This window comes from Micropterus dolomieu, linkage group LG05 (assembly GCF_021292245.1).
Source record: "Micropterus dolomieu isolate WLL.071019.BEF.003 ecotype Adirondacks linkage group LG05, ASM2129224v1, whole genome shotgun sequence".
NCBI classification, from domain to species: Eukaryota; Metazoa; Chordata; class Actinopteri; order Centrarchiformes; family Centrarchidae; genus Micropterus; species Micropterus dolomieu.
Genome location: NC_060154.1, coordinates 6,272,799 through 6,293,953, shown reverse-complemented (window position 1 = coordinate 6,293,953; position 21,155 = coordinate 6,272,799). Strand labels below are relative to the sequence as shown.

The 21,155-nt window shown below is 40.9% G+C and overlaps 2 protein-coding genes and 1 non-coding gene across 8 annotated transcripts in view; 1 reads left to right on the top strand and 2 right to left on the bottom strand.

Moving 5' to 3' along the window:
* The window catches only part of LOC123971728 (glypican-5-like), a 58,893-nt gene extending 48,521 nt beyond the window's left edge, over window positions 1–10,372 (bottom strand). For all 3 annotated transcript variants that reach the window (XR_006825267.1, XM_046050734.1, XM_046050735.1), the window contains exons 1-3: window positions 10,195–10,372; window positions 7,853–8,014; window positions 402–949 (exon numbers count right to left, since the gene is read on the bottom strand). Coding sequence is in view for 2 of the 3 variants with exons in the window: in XM_046050734.1 (XP_045906690.1) it covers window positions 402–949; window positions 7,853–8,014; window positions 10,195–10,372 (888 nt within the window). In the remaining variant the exon portion in view is untranslated. The remainder of the gene's footprint in view (window positions 1–401; window positions 950–7,852; window positions 8,015–10,194) is intronic.
* Window positions 10,373–11,629: 1,257 nt separating this feature from the next.
* On the bottom strand, window positions 11,630–11,702 carry trnam-cau. Its single transcript has one exon. It is a non-coding gene; the product is annotated as a tRNA-Met (tRNA).
* Window positions 11,703–14,140: 2,438 nt separating this feature from the next.
* Window positions 14,141–20,408, top strand: LOC123971597 (nuclear autoantigenic sperm protein (histone-binding)). Of its 4 annotated transcripts, none has more exons than XM_046050508.1 (15): window positions 14,142–14,316; window positions 14,733–14,771; window positions 14,862–14,975; window positions 15,210–15,290; window positions 15,540–15,646; window positions 16,164–16,529; window positions 16,785–16,840; window positions 16,917–16,990; window positions 17,119–17,192; window positions 17,611–17,799; window positions 18,005–18,168; window positions 18,373–18,453; window positions 18,545–18,619; window positions 19,185–19,316; window positions 20,201–20,408. In XM_046050508.1, the coding sequence occupies exons 1-15, from the start codon at window positions 14,279–14,281 to the stop codon at window positions 20,237–20,239; spliced, it is 1,629 nt and encodes a 542-aa protein (XP_045906464.1). In that variant the 5' UTR covers window positions 14,142–14,278; the 3' UTR covers window positions 20,240–20,408. The 4 variants fall into 4 exon arrangements, with proteins under 4 accessions (XP_045906466.1, XP_045906464.1, XP_045906463.1 ...); XM_046050507.1 differs by having other exon boundaries at window positions 16,164–16,532; XM_046050510.1 differs by lacking the exon at window positions 16,164–16,529 and having other exon boundaries at window positions 14,141–14,316.
* The last annotated feature ends 747 nt before the right edge of the window (window positions 20,409–21,155 follow it).

Below are 21,155 nucleotides of genomic sequence, written 5' to 3'. Positions count from 1 at the left end.
ATCACATAACTGCAAATTGTTGTTTTTTCAAATTTCTGCTTGTATATGGATTAAATAAACAAGCTATAACATGCCAGTTGGCAAAATTGAGAAGTTTCCCAGTTTTTATGCTAAGCTAAGCTAATTGTCTCCTGCCTCTAGCACCATACTTAATCCGCAGATGTGATCTTTCGATCAAATTTTTTCTCTTACTCTCAGCAAGAAAGCGAATGTCATACTATTCTTTTAATGTGAAATTTCTGATGACTCAGTGACAGAGAACATGAACAGATGATGACACAAATACAGAATCCAATATTGAATTTTATTAGTATTAGTGTGTAAAGTATAAGTATGATACAAATGTGCACACATATTAAAACAGATAAACACATACAAACAGTAAATGCACAAACACTTACCAGACATCCTCTCATAATGTTGATACACAGTCCGGTACAGGGCCGTATCAGTGTCAGGCCTCTGCAGTGGGAACAGTACTGCATCCTCACTAAGCCTCGCCCACACTCTCTGGATAACGTTGCCTTCTCAGTTGCATTCACAACCTCTCCCGCCAGCTTCAGCAGTCGGCTCAGTGCTCGGCCCGCCCCGAGCGCACGGGACAAGCTGCTGACCAGGAGGCGAGGATGGGGTCCGAACGGGCTGACATCCTGCCGCGTCATCCGGAGGCAATCGTCGTGATTGGTGGAGGGGGGATGAAAGGACTGGGGTGACATGTGGCCGATACCAGGGTTGAGCAGGCGGCGGTAGACCAGCGGGAAAAGGTCATTGTAGAACCTACGCACACTGTTCTCCAATGAGGAATTAGAGTCTCCAGAAAGGTGGCGTTTGATGTTGCTGAACAGCTGAAACACATAGGGCTGACAGTCGGACGCCAGAGCAGAGTAGGCACTGTCGAACAGAGTGCTGGTCAGGTTAGATGTGAATGACACGAGTGACCCAAAGGTCTCTGGAACGAGGGAGAAGACAGGAAGAAAGGGAGAGAGACAAACATGCATTTTATTGTACCATGTACAATAGTGACAAACTACTCAACAACTCCACAACTGTTTGCAAAGTTACTAGTTTTCTAATATCTAATGACCCTTCGTCTTGCTGGAATAGGAACAACTCAAGCATGCTTGTGGACTGGTGTACTACTAGTATAGTATCTAACACTAACCCTAGAGAAAATGTCAGGGCATCACCAAAGACATTGGTGTTTATCTTCTGGAGACCATAAATGTCTGTGTCAGACTTAATGGCAATGTATCCACAAGTTGGATTGCCATATTTCAGTATGGAGCAAAGTGTCAGATCAGTGGTTCTCAACCTTCTTTGGGCCAGCGCCCCCCTATCCATTAACCAGGTCCCTTACCGCCCCCCCATCAAAAAAGATGTTTATTATTTTCCCTGAATATTGTTGATTTTTTTTATTGTTACTATTGTTATTAAAAACATGTAAAAGGTAGATTTTGAGCATTAAACACTTAATTTCCTGCATTCTGGTGAAAATTTCTCCTCCAATTTCTGCTTTTCTGCACCAATTTATGGTGGAAATGTCTAAAAATTCAGGTGGCAGGTGACAATTCAAAATATATAATTATAATAGAATATAATCTAGTGAGGCTCTGGGCATTCTTATTGCTTTTAAATATTTTTCTCCTGTAGATCAACTTAGTTAATATCATCCCTGCTGAGTCAACACACATGATTAAGTCTTAGCACCTCTTTTGTGGGGAAGTAACCTATTTAAATGTGTTTGTGGCCCCTTTTCATCTCAGTAATAAATTAATCGGTTTTAATTCAGTTATTGACTGGACTTTATTAGCTCATCTGTTAATAACTTCATATCATAACTCAGTGTTTCCCACAGAATGACAGTGTAACTGTGGCGCAGATACAGCATGCTAGCCTCGAAAACCCAGCTGTATTCTAACATTAATTTAGCTCTCCTTATTAGCTAGGCTCCTTACATGCTTGCTAACAACTTTTAATAGTTGAGTCTCCGACATTGACAGCTTTGTGTTGGACAGATTTGTGCAGCTGTGTTATGGAGGGAGAGAGAGTTCGAGGGACGGATGAGAGAGACGAGCGAGAGGATGTGCTGCGCCAATACGCGCTGCCTGCAGCTCAAATACGATTTTAAATAGGTCTAGGAAAAAAAAAAATCGAAGTTCAGTATGTGACGGTCAGCATTGATATTGTGGCAGGCCGCCACAAATAAATTAACGTATGGGAAACACTGTAACTTATCTGCTCATGTTCAAGACTTTCTGCACATTCAGAATCTCTCCCACATATCTGAGTTCTCTGACATGTAAAGAAAAAAAGTCATAATGGGAGACTAACGTCATTAGCCTATTTAAAGAGGATTCATAATATTTTACTACATGCCCTAGGCTGCATTACGTTACTGATTCGCTGGAAGTAAATTACCCCCTCGCCGTCTAACAGAGAAAACTGAATGAGACCAGGAGGCCGCACATGCCGACACCTGTGATCAGACAGAAAGCTCACGAATAATTCCACACACATTAACTTCAGCACCTCTGACAAAGTGCCGCTTACATTCCCCAACAGAGCAAGAGAGGGCTTTAGTTTTTAATGTTACATTTTTATAGCCTACTGTGTATGTCCGCTTTGGCACAAACTGTGACTCACAGCGCGAGGTGGGTCCACATCACTCGCTGGTGTCGCAGCGAAGTTGCTTCCAGGGTGAGTCTAACGGCGGAATTTCCCTCTTGTAAATGTGTAACCGCTGTGATAAGACGTTCACGGTGTATTCCTCAGAGAAATAAACACTTTTCCACAAAGAAAGAGAGCGTCAATTTTCCAGAGTTTCCACAGTAAACGCCATGTGGGTAAACTTTTAGAGATTATACTCCCGTTCCCGTGAAGGCAGCACGAAGCTGCGCCACAAGCAGCTGACGGAGAAAAAATACACAGTCTCGTCCAGTCGCAGTGGACTAAACTGACAGGTTTTAATGTTGCAGACCACAGTTTTTTGCAAGTAGTTTAAAGTTTAAACTCATATTGTTGTGTATCTTAAGTGTAAACTCGCCTTAGAATTTCCAACCAACAAACGTCCCCAGAAAGCAGCTCAGCGCCCCCCACTTCCAAAATATTGCTTCCAGCGCCCCCCATCGTCCTCTGAACGCCCCCTGGTTTACATTAATTTAGCTCTCCTAATTTAATAGAAGCATTTAACTCCCGGAGCGAATTCGCGTCTTTGCATTGACTTTGTATGTAATCAAGCCGCCCAAAACGCTGGATACGCTTTCGGTGGGAACGCACCTGTATGCCGCATTCAGACCAAACGCGAATTTTCGCTTTGCAACGCTTTCCTCGCGTGTTACATTCGCTGCAAGTGTTCACACACAACGAAGGCAATTTTAATGCAATAATGTTAATTAAAACAACTTGCCATTACTACAGCTGTATGAACTCAAAGTAAACATTTTGCTGTGATTAAATAGCAATAAACGGATCAAACTGATGCTGAAATAACTACAATATGATGCAGTTTTGATAAACATATGAATTCATGCTTTGTCAGGTCTGTCAGCAAGACAGCAGGACAACAACTTCTAAAATGTTTGTTTTCTTAATAGAGTTCGGATCAATCAGGGCTATGCTATGCTAACTTGGTCACAGTAAAGTACAACGATAGCTGGACTAAAGTTACATACACATGTTTTCTTAACTCACCAGGTAGTTCAACCTCCTCTCTTTCTTTTCTCCCAGCAATGTCCAGTTTTGTCCGGTTTTTATGTAAATACGAAGTAGTGCCAAACGACGCTAACAACAGTGGAACCGGATGTGAACGGAATCTAGCTGCTGAAAAGCTCGAGTGACGATAAATCAACGTTGTAATCCTAAAAACTAAAGTAAAAAGCTAATTTAGTGAAAGCAGTTCACTCCGAGCTCCTCTGCGAGCAAACGGCGTAGTTGTTAGCAAAGTCCAGTCCGACCACGGGTGTTTATTTGTCTGAAAGCTGGAGCGCTGCTCCCTGCTCCTCTAGCCCAAGTTTAGCAGCTCTCAGCCGGCCAGCAGATTTTCAATAGCCCTCTCCACACAAAGCTCTGAAGCTGTCGGTGACGTACGGCCAATCTCAACGTTGATAGGCTATAGACTCAGCGTCATGCAAATTTCTCGCTTGACTTAAAAATATTCAACTCACGCGAATTCATGTCAATAAAGCTAATTTGAATTGAATTGAATTCCTTCGCGTCGCTTCGCGCCGCCAAACAAGAAATCGTGGCTCTACGCGTCTTTGCATTGACTTTGTATGTAAACTCACCGCCCTTTGTCACTTTTGGTCTGAAAGGACCATTACAGATTGTGTGGCTAAAAAAACATTATGAGGAACAGCCGTCTTCTGTGAAACAAATCAAGGAAACATGTCAATGTTTTGTAAGACACTCCTCAATAATTGTTTTCCAAAATAAGTATACATTATATATATATTATACATTGCGACTATTGAACTGCTTCTGTTCAATAATCTCTTGGCTAGAGAAATATTAAAGTTTTGGTTTAAAAGTAAAGATACGTTTTTGTTAATAGTGTTCAGAATTTGGCATCTGGCTTGATGGTTCAAATTATGTGCACGGGTACACCAGTAATACTTTGAGCATATAAGCAATAAATACATCAAACATCAAAATATCAATTAGTGTATTATACAAAGCTGAAAAAAATAAACACAGCAACCAAAAATATTTAATAGCTGTCTTAACAGCACAGTTGTTGTATATGTAGGTGAAATCTTTGAGCAGTCCCTTTAATGTCTAATCTAAGACATATGCTACTATACCAGATACACATATGGTCATATATGACACAAACAAATACAGTTTGTCACGTAACTTATATATAGAAAGTCTAAATAAAACTGTTTGAATTTTGATTGAGGGCATGACTGACATAGATACGTGTAATTCCCACATGGAAGATGTGGCATTTCCATCTGTGCATTTATTAGTTTTCCTTGTAACACATTGTCTTTCTCGCTAACCTTGGACTGACTTTATCCTGCCGCATACAAGCCAAAATAGCACGGGACTTAATTCATCCCTGAGTCCGTTTTCACTACCCTGTTATCTTTAGTCAGGTGATAATGAGAGGCCCAATCTCAGGATCCACTGTGTCCGACAAGGTCTAATAAAGTGGACAGCACCCTTAACAGAGGCTGTATACCCGTGGCGTGTGACAGCGTGTGTGTCTATGTTTGAAACTTGCCAAGTAAAAAGGGTGATGTCAATCAGATGGCATCCAAACCGGGAGGAAGAGAGAGAGGGAAGGACATTTATCGGTGACTTTCACTAAGTCATTCAGTCACTCAAGGTGCATGTTTGTGTGTGTGTGTTCATGTCATAACAGCTTTGTATTTCACCATCACAGCAGCAGCCACCTGACTCTTCAAGTGACAGCAATTTATTATCGCATTTTATTAACACATATTTACTAAACAAGGAAATCATTATCCGAGAGAGTTTACACAATAGCACCATGGTACTTTTTTTCAGTTCTGTACATTCATACTCATTTTCACACAAACAGATTCAATGAAATGAATTGACTTTGATGGTGGTCGGGGGGGATGAGGCGGTATAGTAGCAGTGGCAGGGCTCTAGTACCGAGTGAGAACGTCTCACTTTTACGTGTTTGCATACCCATGTCCTGGCAATAGCAACACAAATACAGACGGCATCGAGTGACATGGCAAAGTCTACTCTGAGGTCATGTGATTAGCTCTTTACCCTCTGTGATTGGATGACAGCTGCGACATGGAGAAGAGGGCGCAGGGGTCTTACAGTGCCAGGGGAAACACACGCAAGCATGCAGACACATATTCTCACACACACGCACACACACAAACACACACACACACACACACACACACTGAAGTAATCCACAGGGTGTAAACTGAGCCCGACTACAACCGCTCTGGGCATGTCTCAGTTTCTCTAGTGGGTTTTAATCACTGCGCTTTGGAAAGGGGATCCTTTGAGATTTAGCTCAGCTGTTGAAGAGCCCTGCTGTCGTGTAAAATTAATTTCATTCATTAAAGGGTTGGCTCACCCAAAACATAAAAGCGCACATTTTCTCACTTGCAATAAGAAGTAGTTAGCAGTGCTGGTACTTTTTGATTAATTTGTGCTGGTTTTGGGATACCTGGAACTACTTTCTTGTGAGAAAGTAGCCGTTATCTCAACTAAAACAACTAAAAAGTGCTTTTAAAATTACTTATCCCCTTGCTCTGCTTAAGGAATGTTTTCTTAGCAATAGCAGTGTTACAAATACAAATCCCATTTACCTCCACTGTACTGCTGTGGCTGCAGTATTTATAGAGAATAATATCTATCACAAACCTAAGCACATTAAACTTACTTGCTGCAGTTTTCTCCTTGTTGAGCCCTTCTTTGTGTATGGGTGTTTTGCATTAATTTTACCCATGGATGGTTTAGCCATCCACCAGGCATAAATAGCAGCTGAAACTGAGCCTGAGTGCATTCAGATGTAGCAGGGGAGGAGAGAGTGAGAGATAGATAGAGAGAAAAAAATAAAACAGAGAGGTACATGTTTGCCATGTCTGCCTGCTGGGTTTCATCAACTCTAACCCTCTCATAATCTGTGGAATACATGCGCACGCACACATTCACACACACACACACACACACACACACACACACACACACGATCACACAGGCTGGTGAATAGCGTTGAGAGACAAGTGGACAAGCAGAGTATTCTTCCTCCTATTCAGAGCAGCCCGTTAGAGACCGGCTGTTGCCCGCAGCAACAACACTTTGCTGCGGATACGTACTGAATGTAAACATTCTCCGTCCGTCGCTCTCTCATTGGTCAAGAACAAAACCTGATTATCGCAGAGACAGACAGACAGAGAAAGAGAGCGGAGAGTTGTAACAAAGTTTTCCGCTGCTCCCTCTGAGAGTTTGCTCTCTCAAAGACTCAATCGAACATCAGTTGTTTGTTTGGCTAGCCACTGTGGCGCCTCACAAAATAAACTGGCCTCACCCCACCACCCTGACACAAACTAGCTATTTCATGATGAACACACAAAGTGAGAATGACAGGGGGGCTTCAGGCACTTCACAGAACAGTTAAATCACCAAAATCACAACTGCTATTAAAGTCAATTTGATTTAGATTCCTAAATCACCCACATACTATTATTAGTGTTTGTTAATCACAATAAATCAATAAGGAAAGTTATTATGCCAATGTGATGTCTTCACTTTACTCGTTTATTCAGTCCAAAGGCAAAAAAAAAATGTTATGTTGGAGGAACTGCAACCAAATAATTTTTACCGTTGCTTAATAAAGAGTCGATCATCTTTTAGCACTTCAAATACAAGAAAATAAAGTTGTTTTATTGGGAATTTAGCCCTGCATTCCTAAAACTATGGCTCTAATTCCAGTGTGGGCTACAAGTCACAGTAATGTTTTAAGTATTAAAAATTTCATGTTAGTCCATAAGGAAAGTTATTATGCAGCAACAATCATTTGATTTTTTCAATTAGGGCTGAAACCAATAATTATTTTTATTATCGTTCATGTTGGAATCTTTTTCCAATAGTTATCTTATTTCTAGCAGCAGATTTTTGGTTGTGTTCTTGCTTAAAAAAAGAGTCCATTGACTTTTACAGTTGTTATGTGTACATTGCTTTCCCTCCACACCTTCACCCCACAACGGACAATTTTAAAATTTGCTGAGCAATTGGAAAACATTTCTCCACCATGCTTTTAGCTTAAAAAATGCTAGAAATTAATTCATGTATGTATTGTAGTCTCCAGTAAGTCTACACCCCTTCCTTCCTCTGGATCTCCATTACTCTCCCTTACCCTGGTAGGCTTTGGTGTGTCCAGCAATCAGGTACTTCAGTTCAAAGCTGTAGGATCGCATCTTTTGCTGAGTCTCACTGCGAACAGCCGCCATGTAGCTGTCCTCCATCTTGCTGGTACAGCAGCTGGGCCCAGGGTGCTCACACACTCGGAGAGACTCATCTGAAAGACAGAGGCAGAAGAAATAGCTTCAGGCATGGTCATATTCAATCCAACAATGAATGGTGGGTGGAAAGAATTAAGGAGTCTGCATACGTTTCTGTGACCTTGATTTTTAAAAAATGTAGGTGTACTCACCAAGTTTCTTATGATAAATAGAAGCAATGAAATGTCTGATAAATGTTTCATTTATATTCTAGAATAAAGGCTCGGGATGAACCGCACCAATACACTTGTTTTACACTGGGCTAGTCGGAAGGTACTCAGAGGTAGAGATTCATTTAATTAACTAACCAATAAGAATCCATCTTATTAATTAATCATCTAAGCAGTTAGATGACATCACAAAAATAATTCAAAGATGAGCCTGTTGACCTGACACGATGACATGCACAATGGACGTCCAATCATCACTCACACCAAAGTGTGTGTGTGTGTGTGTGTGTGTGTGTGTGTGTGTGTGTGGAGCAGTCTGACTTTGGTAGACTGCTGTAAGCCAAGCTGTCAGGTAGCTGACTGAGATCAAGGGAGAGAGAGATGAGAGGAACAGACTGCTCACTTATGTCTGCGCACACACACACACGCGCGCACACACACACACACACACCACACCTGTGTCAAACTTTAAGCTGTTCCTATTAGCACTGGCTGACCATGAAATACATAACTGAGATAGTTACCATGTATCAGTAATGCCATGTTGCATTTCTCATTTGCAAGTAGGACAGTAAGTTGGTTGGAAGCCAGACTACCCGGTCACCAGCTCAGGTTTTGCAATGAGATTTAAATCTGATCAATAGCGTTTAGGGAGAATTTAGAAAACTTTTTCAGCTGAACTGCCTTGTCTTTTCAGCTTGAATATACAGGAAGCAAAGACCAATGACAGGCCAGGGAGTGGTGCTTTTGGAAGTGTTCGCTATTCAACTGTTTCACAGCCGGCTTAAAATGACATCACTCTTAAGTAAATTCATCTGTGGCCAAACCAGATCAGAAGACGCTGTTGTGAAACAATTCTACTGTGATAACCATCTATAATTAGCAGACATCTCTGCCTGGAAATGCCGCAGTCACCACCATGTATTGTTAACTAGCTGTTAACAATCACAAGCTAACAAGTGCTATCTACTGACGTCTGGCTCAGATTTCCTTTCATGACCTGTATAATTATTACAAGGAGACAGTTCATGTTCGGTAAAGATTAGAAGAAAATAAAGCTAGCTAACTTAAGGTCATCCACCACTTCTCTCCACTACCCAGGGAAATCTGAAATTACTGCCAACAAAATTACTACACGGGGTCAGCTTTTTCTCGTTTCGTTTTTTGGGTGCAGTTGCATCCAAAATTATGAGGTGCCATTCAACATTTTACAATTGGTTGCACCCACAGGGCAGCACTTTAATATTGTGCAAAGAGCCAGACAAAATCTCACATGAGCATTTAGGCCTACATTTAGAAAACAGCATCTTTAACACCACCACTTATAGCCAAGTATGCTTTCATGAGCTCTATGTAAGTGTTGCAGACTATTTAGGTTAGTTTTCAACATTAATAGCTTCTCTCTCTCTAAGAAATGTTGGCCTTATGCTGTGCAATGATGGTCATATCGGGAATTTGTTAGGAATATTTTGTAAAATATACTAAATTTCAAGTCCTTCAACCAAAATCATAACAAAAAAGTTATTATACGCAAAAAGTTCTTAAAATACCAAAAAAGCAGTCATTATGCAGCAGAATGGTCCTCAGTGTTATATTACGATATAGGCTACTATTTCTATTATTATTATTCATATATTGTTATTGGTTATGCATATTTAATATGCAAAGAACATTTTAATGCTGTGGAGTTGGTCTAGTTGGAGCCAATCTGAACTTCATATTGTAGTGGTAGTTTAATTTATAACACTGCATTGCAATTTTAGACTCATCATATGTTTTGTATTTAAAATCTGGATCTACAAAGTAACAAGTAAAAAGCTGTCAAATAAATTTAGTGGAGTAAAAAGTACAATATTTGACTTTGAAATGCAGTGAAGTAGAAGTATAAAGTAGCACAAAATGGAACTACTCAAGCACAGAGCATCAGTAAATGTATCAGTTACACCACCTCTGTGTATTTCATACTTCACGTTGCCTTTTTAAGTCTCATAGAGTTCCTACTGATAATTCAAAAGGGACTGACTGACCTGTTCCCGGCCTGTCTGGCACCAGCTCCACCGGGCCTATTTGGCGCATCATGTAGGCTGTCTTCACCTCATGACAGCTGTCCACATCGGCTGATCTACAGCCAGTCTCCGGTAGAAAAACAAAATAAAACAAAATCAGCCAAAACAAGTCCACGTTTTGTAAGGCTGCACGGAACATCGCAACATCTCAGTCAGGAGATAGAGAGTCTGGGCGGTTAATATGAAATCATAAAGGTCCCACGGTGCAGTGTGACTGAAAACTTCATCTGCAGCCAGTAAGTCTGTCTGGAGCCCACAGTCAGACTCGGCGCCCTCCTCTCTCCCTGACTCTCTCACTCACTCCAGCTCAATTAGCCTACCTAATTGACATGTGCACTCAACATACTTTCAAAATACTATTTTGTTTGAGAACGTGTGTCTACTATACAGTAACTATCGTAATGTTGATAATAACTTATTACGGTTAAGAAGCTGATAAAACAATAAGACCATAAATGTCATAACAAGCATACAGAAAAAAAAAGGCAATTTACTCGGAATTCACTAAGTTATGTGCCATTAAATCAGCTTTTTACGTATTGGGTTTGGTTTTTATTTTTTATTTATTTTGTTATAGCTCTCTCATACATAGTTTACAACAGCTGCTTCTATAGATAAGACTAAGACTTGACTGAATGCTGAGTGAAGTGTAGAGGAAAATACGGTTTGAAGGTGGAGCATTGGTGCCACCCGCTGGTCACTTTGGGTCATAGCAGTTTTTCACTTTTTAAACAGCTCCTAAATAAAATAACTACAACGTTCACATAATGTGCAGACTTCTCGGATAATTATATGCACTTATTGTGGTATGTTACATGATTTCCTCTAACTTATAGGGGCGTAACCATTGACTGTATAAAGGTATATTTATATAGGCCTAGGCCTACAGTCTATCGTATTGATTTAACCAGGGCCGTTGGGTTTAACCAATAATCCTCACATCTGGCTAACTTTTACGTTGATTTGCTACAGCTTGGTAGAGGTTCGTTGAGGCGTAAAATCCATACTTTACATCAGTGTCAATGCAATCAGTATCAGAAGTGTATATTTCTTTTGTTAACAATTTGACAAAAAGACGATTTTTACTTCTACAAACTAGGTTTGACCATAACGTTCAGGTTAATCTAGTAGCAAGTGATTAACGTTGCTTCACCAAATCCGTTTGGGACTTGTTGACTGTTTGGGACTTGTTGACTGTTTGGGACTTGATGGACTGCTTAACCTTTAAAAGGGCAACTATTACTATGTGCGAGGACTCTGCAGGTGCTGTAGACTTCTGTTTGCTTGCTTGTTTTTTTCACCCACGGCACAATCTAACGCGACCAATCGGTTCATCAAAGGAAGATACTTCAGTCTCTCAAAAGAGTGAAAATGCTCGACAGAATGGAAAAACATGTGCCCCGTGTGAGGCTCGAACTCACGACCTTCAGATTATGAGACTGACGCGCTGCCTACTGCGCCAACGAGGCCTGCAAATTCCAGTATTCAACATTTTCCTTTTTAGTATAAAACGAACCGATTATGTGACTTGCAGCAATAATATTAGTTCACAAATGCTCACAATCTGGTTCTGGGTGGCAAGGTGTGGCCGGTTGAAGGCGTAATTTTATCCGCACCCGTTCTGCACAAAGTCCCGCCCTTCTGTGCTATGATTGGCTGAGTCATTTTTCAAAGCGTGCTTGTGATTGGATTCCAGCTGTGTGGCAGTCACTACCACCTGTCGGCTTCTCTTCACACAGCAATGCCTGTAAATCTAGCAAATCCGTCATGGGAGCCCTGGGGAGAGCCAATCGTGTTTCCTGTCACTACCAAAAAATTCTAACAAGATTTGACCAGTCAGATGCAGCCCCACTACCAAGAATTGTGAAAACCAATCATCTATTCTTGCTCCTCCCACGATTTAACAAATTATAATCGGTAGAACTACCAAGAATGCCCCCCCCAAAATAATCTAGTTTAATTTTCACAGGAACATCACTCAAGACCAAAACAAGTAACAATTAGCTAAGTCACAAACTATTACCTAGTCGTAACCAGTATTATATGCTGAAGCAAACATGTTGGCAAGAAAATTATACATTTGTTCAGACCATGTTAAGATATTTTTTAATATAGTTCAGATAAGTCTCTTTAGAGCACTGGTTCTCAAAGTGGGGTCCTTGAATGGGTTCCAGGGTGTCCCCGGTAACAAGGGGAATACTTTATTTTTGTAGTATAATTAACACAATGGCATTCATACACTTTCTGTAGTAAAACATCTAAATGGGGGACCCTGGGACAAAATCTTACCAAATTGGTGCCCATGGTCTAATATGTGTCAGTTTAGGGGTCCTTGATGTAAAAAAGTTTGAGAACTACTGCATTAGAGCATACTGCACTCCTCTCTAAACTAACCATTGTGGGCTATGTTTAAAAAAGTGAGCATACATAAGCTTCAGGTTTCCTATAATGACTGTATGCAGATACTGCTTTAAAAACATAGGTGGTGTTTTGCAAGTCCAGCCTCTACTGAGAAATCCATTGTACAAATGTATCTGTCGACTGGATGACTCTCAGAACGCCACTCTCATGCTGCTGCCAAATCTGGTCTTAGGGTCGTACAATACTATCTGTGGAAACATTGGTATAATGGTATATTTGTTTGTGTATTTATAATGTAGTATGTCTAAGTAGTAAGTCCAGAGTCTGACAATAAAGTTGAATGAACAATAACAAAGCTTTATTTTGGGTTGCTGTCCATTAGTAGAAAATGGACCTACTGACAGGCCTATTGATAATAGTAATGTCTGTGATAAACAAAATATTGTACTGTCTACATAGAGCACAACAATGCTTAATTACTACTATTGCTTAAGCATAACAGATAATATATGCTTGATAAATGAAAAAATGACCATCTTTATAAAAGATCCATAAGGGAAACTAACGAATAACTTTCGTTTACAGCATTTGCATGTACTTAATACCATTTCAATGTATTAGGCCTGTCTGAATTACATTCATTTGTGTCATCTCAATATATTGATTGAACTAGTTTTGGTTGACACGGGATTCGAAGCGATGATTATGTAGTCCCGTTACAATTCATAGCAACGACAGGTCGACAGTTGCGCGATGTCATCCAATCACAAGGACGCGTCGAGGTTAGGAGCTAGCCAATCACAGTGCACTAGGGCGGGACTTCACGCAAAACGGGTGGGAAATAGAAAAGGGCGCGCCGTTTTCTCTCCGTACAAAAGCTATGGCATAATTTTCTGGCGAATCGAGAGAATTCACTCCTCCCTGTTTCCGTTTTCCAAAGAGTCGACCGCCTCAAGTTATTTTTGTCTTTCGACAAAAAGGGCTCTGGTTTAGACGGTTTAGATCAGACCAATGGTGACGTGCTTACGGTCAGCGAGCTAAATCACCATAAAGACAAGATGATTCAGATCATCGTGGTATGATGTAGAGTAGCGTGACATATTTACTGTAACGTTATACATCTGCTGGGAAATATGAAACTCCCAAGTGAGAACAGCTTACTTGAGCTTTCAGGTGGTAATTACTAAGTACGCGTTTGACAACGGAATCTTAGTTTTTATCGCCTCTCCCTAATCTGATGATTGTAAACAATTAACATTTTATTTTAAGTATAGATGCGCATACAGAAGTATAGATACCTCTTGGGCGTATTGAATAATGAATTAATCAAATGGAAATTCAAACAAAATAGCCACTTATTGTGTAGGACTTGTGTGAGTACACAGATAACTCCAGCAGAATGTTTTTAGTTTATCTTAACGCCATACTGTTATGTTCGTATGCTGCCTTGACTATATACGGTTTTTCCCCCACGGGCCCTGAATGTATCATGACACTTGCTGGCTGCGGCCCCTTTAACTCCAATCTCCCGCGTTCGAAGTTAAGCGGAAATAGAAAGCCTTCTTTTCTCTATTTAAGCGCGCCAACAAAGACTATCACAGGGGATCTATCTGTACTTAGTTCGCTGCACACTAGACCGTGTGTTTTGTCTGTCCATTGTCTCTGCTTTCGTCCTGGGAAAAAAATGCCAGAGGAAACGTCCGCAGCGTCAAGCTCTGGAAGGTGAGACTCGCTTATAATTTCTCAATGTACGGGTAACGTACACAGCTAGCTAGCATTTAGCTACATAGCGCGGTCAGTGTTGACGATCTTGCATAAATATTAGTGGTCGCATAAGCTCTAGGTTTTGCATACTTAAAGCCAATGGCAGTGACTATGAAAATAACTGGATGATTAGTTAAGTTAGTGACTGCAGGTGCTGCTAACAAACATCACTATCACCACCCAGAGGTAGGCTAACGTTAACTTTAGTTGACGAACGACCAGACGCTACTAACGACAATAAAACGTAGTTTAAACTATGAGTCAGAAGTAAAAGTTAGCGTTAGGTGTGTCGCTGGGTTAAACTCCAGAATCCGGTTAGTTGGCTTATAAGTTCTGTTGCATTGATTCAACTCAAGTCTGATCTCCTCTTGCAGTGTGGAGGAGAAGCCGTGCTCTTCAGCAGCTGCAGACAGGTGAGTATCCGTACATCACATTTTAGTAATTATTAAACATTAATCGACTGTACATGTAACTTTTTTTGTTTGTTTTTTTTACCCCTGCAGTTCTGTAGACGCTATGGAGGAGGCAAAGAAACTGATCGGCACAGGGAACAGGCATCTAGTGATGGGCGATGTCGTTTCTGCTGTCAGTGTCTTCCAGGACGCCTGCAGCATCCTGTGAGTTGCCGTGGGACAAGCGTTGTCATTGATTTAACACTAAAAATTGTTTTGTTTTTTTTTCTTTATAAAGATAGTTGGCCACTGCATTTTGTTATGGAAAGTACACTTATTTACAACTTCTTAAAGCTTTTCAAATTCTTAAGTATGAAAGGCATATAAATAAGATGAATTGCACCTCTACTTGTGACTGCGTTCCTAAACTTTATTCATACTTGCACTTCTATCTGCTAGGGCTGCAAAGTACGGGGACACTGCAGATGAGTGTGGTGAGGCCTTTTTTCTATGTGGGAAGTCCCTACTGGAGCTTGCCAGGTTGGTTGCCTTAATTGCTCACCTTTAAACTTATTTGTACTCCCTATATTAGGTAGTGTTACTGTAAGATTGATACAAAGTTGTGTGACTCAACAATTAATTGATTTATCAAAATAGTTGGAGACTAATCATTGCAACTCAACTGTTAAATTGGGTTCAGAGTGGCAATTTTCAACCCTCCTTTCATTCTGCTGTTAGCAGTATCTATTTACTTTTGGATTAGCTAATTGTCTTTGTATTTTGGTGAAGGATGGAAAACGGTGTCCTTGGTAATGCGCTGGAGGGAGTCCCAGAAGAATCTGAGGAAGAGGAGCAGCCTAAAAACTCAAATATTGAGAGCGCCAACAATCTTGATGGTCAGTATCAAGTGCTATTCTATTATAAAGGGTTGCCTGATTAAGGGAACAGGATCAGAAGTGACTTCAACCTGGCTTTTGACCAGGTTTTTATTGTTTAGGTGTAGAAAAATGATTAACGGTGTCCTAATGCTGTGTTTTGAGTCTGATTACTTTCTTTTTTAAATTAACGTGTGTGTTTTAAAACACTGGCCTTTGATTTTCAACATGGTACATTGTTCATCAGCTGACATGTAAATACACTCCGTACTACTCTAAAAGTTACACTTGTACATGTGTTAGTGCAGGTAAGAAGCCCAACAACTTACTGTTCATGTTTTCCCATCATGATGGCATAAATACAAGAGGTTGTTTCCTTCCTCCCATGTCAATCATGAACAAACACAGCATTAGAATAGAAGTTTCTCCTCACAAACTAGTTTAACTTTTTCTGACGAGCATTGTCATTGATGAACTGACCTTGGTATTATTAAATTATCTGATGTGGAACCATTTTTCACATGCCACTCTGGTGCAGAAAAAACCAGAGAGGAGCTGCGAAAGCAGGTGTATGATGCAATGGCAGAGGAGGAAAAGACTGGGGAAGTTGACACCAAGCTTGAGTCGGAGGCTGAAAGAGGCAACACTGAAGTGAAAACAGAAAATGATGTGCCAAAGTCCCCAGTCAAACACATGAATGCATCAGAGGAACCCTCGAGTTCACTTGTGAGTGGGGAAGAGAGAAGCTCAGTCCAGAAAGCTGACGTAAATGGAGCTGAGAAGAGCCCAGTTGCTCCTGTGATTAGTGTGGGACAACAGAATGGCAAGGAGACAATGGCAAAGCCAGAAGAAAAAGATAAGGAACCCGAGCCTGAGGCTGAACAGGACAACGAGGAACCTGAGGGCAGTAGATCTTTGGATGCAGAGCACTATTTGCGTGGATGGGTGGATTACAAGCGTAGTATTTCTTGAGATAAACCCACATTTACAGGTGTTACAAAAAGGTGAAGGGGAAAACGCACTGTAGCAAGAGTGTACTGCACCTTGGGGGGGAGACTATTTTGCAAATATCTTTCTAGCACATTTGCCTTGCGTTTCTAATTCATTCACACTCTGGGGAGGAAAAAATGTGGTCATTATCCTCCTGTTGCATCAACAGATGATGATGATGATGATGACGATGATGAGGATGGAGAGAGAAATGGAGAAGATAAGGTGAGTTCCCATACATGGCAGTGTGATTGACTTAAATGTGAATATTTAAATTTAACATGCCTTCCCCCACCTTCAGGAAGAAGAGGATGAAGTTGGGAATTTACAGTTGGCATGGGAGATGCTGGAAGTAGCTAAAGTCATCTACAAAAGGTAATTGCAAGATGAAGGTCTTGGTCAAATAAGAACAGGTCTGGGAAACTCTGAATTCAGACTTGGTTATGTTAATAAGCACCCTACTTGAAGATGTGAAGTAAAATTGTCTTAACTTATCTGCACAGAAAGGAAAGCAAAGACGACCAGCTGATGGCAGCCCAGACATATCTGAAACTCGGAGAAGTCAGTGCTGAATCAGGTATGTTTCGTGCAGCAAACTGAATTTCCAGGATGAACCTGTTTAAACTTCAACCCCTTCCTTAAAGAACAAGATAATCAGTTGAACCCTTTGATTATTCTGTCATGGCTTCTTGGATTGGCCCCTCACAACATCTTTGTTCAGTGAGTTTCTTTTGGTCATCACACCTCTAAAGGTCTGCGGCCTTCGGTATTTTGCAGTTAACTTTTTCTCATCCTAAATCCTGTGAGTAGGATGCAATGTTGGGTGTAGGTGTACAATTACATGCACTTTCAGAAACCCAACGCAGTCATTATTGAACATATATTTAAATCTTTCATTCACCACTAGGACAACTGTCTCTCTTCTGAAAAATGCTGCAGTGTAGCAGAGCTAAATGTGACCCTATTGTCCCAAATCTCGGTCACGTGTTCCCCAGGTAACTATCCCCAGGCGCTAGAAGACTTCCAGGAGTGTCTTGCCCTACAGCTAAAGCACTTGCCTCCACACAGTCGCCTGCTGGCTGAGACCCACTACCACGTTGCCACTACCCTGTGCTACATGGATCAGTACAGCCAGGCCATCCAGCACTACAACAGTTCCATAAAAGTCATTGAGACTCGTCTGGGTAAGATTTCTTTGACTAGAATTTGCAGAATGACTATGTGCACTTGTAGATAAGCAATGAGTTGACTGGCAGATTGTAGGGAATGTAATAATGTAAAGTATTACACCCTTAAGAATAGAGCATCAAATCATGGCAGCTGAAAGATTGCTTTTTTTTGTTTGTTTTTTCTTGTTTTCAATACTCATCAGTCATTGTATGTGTTTAGCCATGTTGCAGGAAGTGATAGCTTCAGCAGATGGGGCAGGAGAGGAGACGAATGAAATGGAGGAGCTGAAGCAGCTTCTGCCTGACATCAGGGAAAAGGTTGAGGATGCCAAAGAGAGCCAGAAAACGGCTAGCGCTGCCTCCCAGGCCATCCAGCAGACACTAGTGGGTACATCAAGGAACTGTATGTGTGCTGAAGGGTGAAAACCACCCAGGTTTAAAACTATTCTCTTAAGTCTGTTATATCAATACCTGATGTTTCCTGTCTAAAAATCCACCTGAAGGGTAAAAGGAGTGCAGGATGGAAAATTGGCAGCTGCAGCTTTTGGGTGACTTTATATATTTTTTTTTTTTTTTTCCCCCTTGCAGGGTGGAGCCTCAACTTCATCAGCATTTCTATGTGAAAATGGGGAACCTTCATCATCCTCAGCATTTGAAACAGCCAACCAGGTAAGGACATCTCTATTGCCCATCTTAAAACTCATACATGCCCAGCTTACTGTATAACATGAATTCCCAACAAAACAAACATTTCTTTCAGATCCCTGTTAAACCATCTAGCAGTGCCTCGTCTTCCAAAGCCCCCTCAGACATTTCCCACCTCGTCAGGAAAAAGGTGAGGCCCACTAATCTCATGCTTTCAACAATGTGTGTTATGTGACATAAGTGGCCAGTCAAAATGTGACACTTGCAGTTATTTGGCTCCATTCTGCTAATTAAAAACTTTTAATAATTGCTTAAGGAATAAAAATATTACAGCTGACTCCATGCTGGAGATGTATGTATACTGAAACTGACCTTGAACCTCACTGTATATTGCAACGGCTGTGTGCTTGCCTGCTTTGGTTTTTGGGATGGTATGGCTTTCGTTCATTTTCCAAATCTTAACCGTGTTTGTGTGAAGTGATTTTCTGTGAGTTCCCTTACCCCGAGTTATGGCGTGTGTTGGTGGCTGAGTTGTGACGCAATGTTATAAATTATGATTTGATATTGGCTGATTTGTGTGCATGATACACCAAATTATGTGACCTTGATATAACTGATCAGTGACCGCTCCTTGGTGTCTGCATTTGTTTTCTCACTTCTAAATATCCACCCCTCTTTTTTGAAGGTTGTCGTGTACAGAAACTTTCAGTCTTGTCTTTTTCCTCCCTTTGTCCTGGTTTTATGTTTCTACACAGAGGAAACCAGAGGAGGAGAGCCCAGTAAAGGACACTGATGCTAAACAAGTGAAACAGGAAGCCACAGTTAATGGCAGCAGTGACTCTAGTGCCAGCAACGGCAATGGAGTCCAGGAGGGAAAATCACAGGAGGCGAGTGATAGGCTTATGTCTTATGTACTTTAGATGGAAGATGGCGCTCAACATGCAGTAGTTACTACTTGCATTTGGTTTCTGGTGACATTTCAGTTAAAAGGTTTGTTCTTCAGTAACTGTAAACCTGTGAAAGCCGCATGTAATAAGGAAATGTACCTCCGAAGCCTGATCAAAACTCCAAATGCCTTCAAGGGAGTTGGGGATTGCATCCCCCTCCAACCACATCCTAAAACATTTTCTTGTGCAGTAAGTGCATGGACGGTAGGCCAGCCAATCCTTTCATTCAGACCAAATTAAATGATTGGTTGTGCTCAAGTCCTGCGACAGCCACAGATTTGGATTTTCAAAACAATGCTCCTGACATTGCCTGTCCCAACTTTAACTCGCATTAAAACCAGTGTCTGACCTTCTGACTTGCAAGTGTTATCACAAGGCATCAAGGTGACCAGACTTTACAGCTAAATATCCCTCGACGTGGCTGTCATCTGGAGAGAAGTAAACCATAATACTATTCATTCACAGCTTCTAACTAGATAGGCAGCATCGGCTGTTACTGTGGTTGAGGTTTATGCTGTGGTAAATTGTCATGGGCCTCAAATGAAACCTATTTGCAGTGCTTGAAAATCTCAATCTTTGTATAAATTTTTTTCAAAAGGGAACAAATGACAAGTAATTTTCTTTACAGCATTTTCAAGTTCCATTTGGAGATGATAAAACTGCAGAGCCGAGAGCCATACAAGACAAAGCGGCAATCTAAGAACACTTTCTCTGCAGACATTGCGATAGGCAGGCAGAACACTAAAGCATTTAATATGTGTAGTTATATTAAAATTGTGTTTTATATAACTTGTATATTTTTTTTTTTTTCCCCCCACCCATAGCCTGCCAACCAGTCATCCTCTGTCAAGTCTTCAGCGTGACTATTGTCGTCTCTTTCCTGATCTTCAAAACCAGCACAGCATGCCGGTCTAGCTCCTCTCCACCTTCGACACTTGTTTCTGTAAATAAGATCCATTTTCATAGATCTGTCTGTCCAGTTTTGTATACTTGTAGTTTAAAAAAAAAATAAAAAAAAATTTGCATATGTAATTTTGTATCACTTAATTATTTAGACTTTCTGGGAATTTCAAATGTCACAATGTGGCGAGGACCATATCAGCAGATGCTGACTGCAGTTCCTGTTTAGAAGTGAGTGAAACGTGTACTGATAGGTGGCCACACTGGTGCGCCAACTTGATTGTGGTTCTCAAAGTGGGGTCTAGGGACCCCCAGGGGTCCTTGAGGGGTGTCACTACATCCATAAGTAACAATGACTTGGTAATTGGGTTTCATACACTGTTATAAACATCTGAAAGCAAAAACCCTATCAGAGGGGACCCTGGGTTAAAATCTTATTAAACAGTGGTGGGTCTGCGTTCTAATTTGTCAGTTTAGGGGTTCTTGATGTGAAAACATTTGAGAACCACTCTCATAGACTATGGCTTTTGGACTGTTCAAAACATTGAACCTCACCACTATAGGCTCTGGGAGCTTGTGACCAGCATTAGTTTCCTGACATTTTACCAAACAACTGAATCACTTGTTAGCTACAGCTCTAAAATATTTTTAAACAAATTGAATGCACTCCGGTCAATGTAGAGATTTCTTCACATTATTGGGTGGGGGAGCACAGGGATGATAAACAATGTGCTGCTGCCACACTTTTCTCAGACTAAAACTGCAGTGAAAGTAATTCCTTCAAGGGAAGGTCAGAGCCCTCATCTACAGGTCCCCAAAATTTGGAAGAGCATAATAGTTCAGGTATGTTACATCCTGATTGTAGAGATGTTTTCAACT

Excerpts from the sequence above, each read along its gene's own strand:
- LOC123971597 (XM_046050507.1), top strand. The coding sequence starts at position 14,279 with ATGCCAGAGGAAACGTCCGCAGCGTCAAGCTCTGGAAG. Across the intron at positions 15,291-15,539 it reads TCCCTACTGGAGCTTGCCAG|GATGGAAAACGGTGTCCTTG; the intron begins GTTGGTTGCCTT and ends ATTTTGGTGAAG. Across the intron at positions 19,317-20,200 it reads AGGAGGGAAAATCACAGGAG|CCTGCCAACCAGTCATCCTC; the intron begins GCGAGTGATAGG and ends CCCCACCCATAG.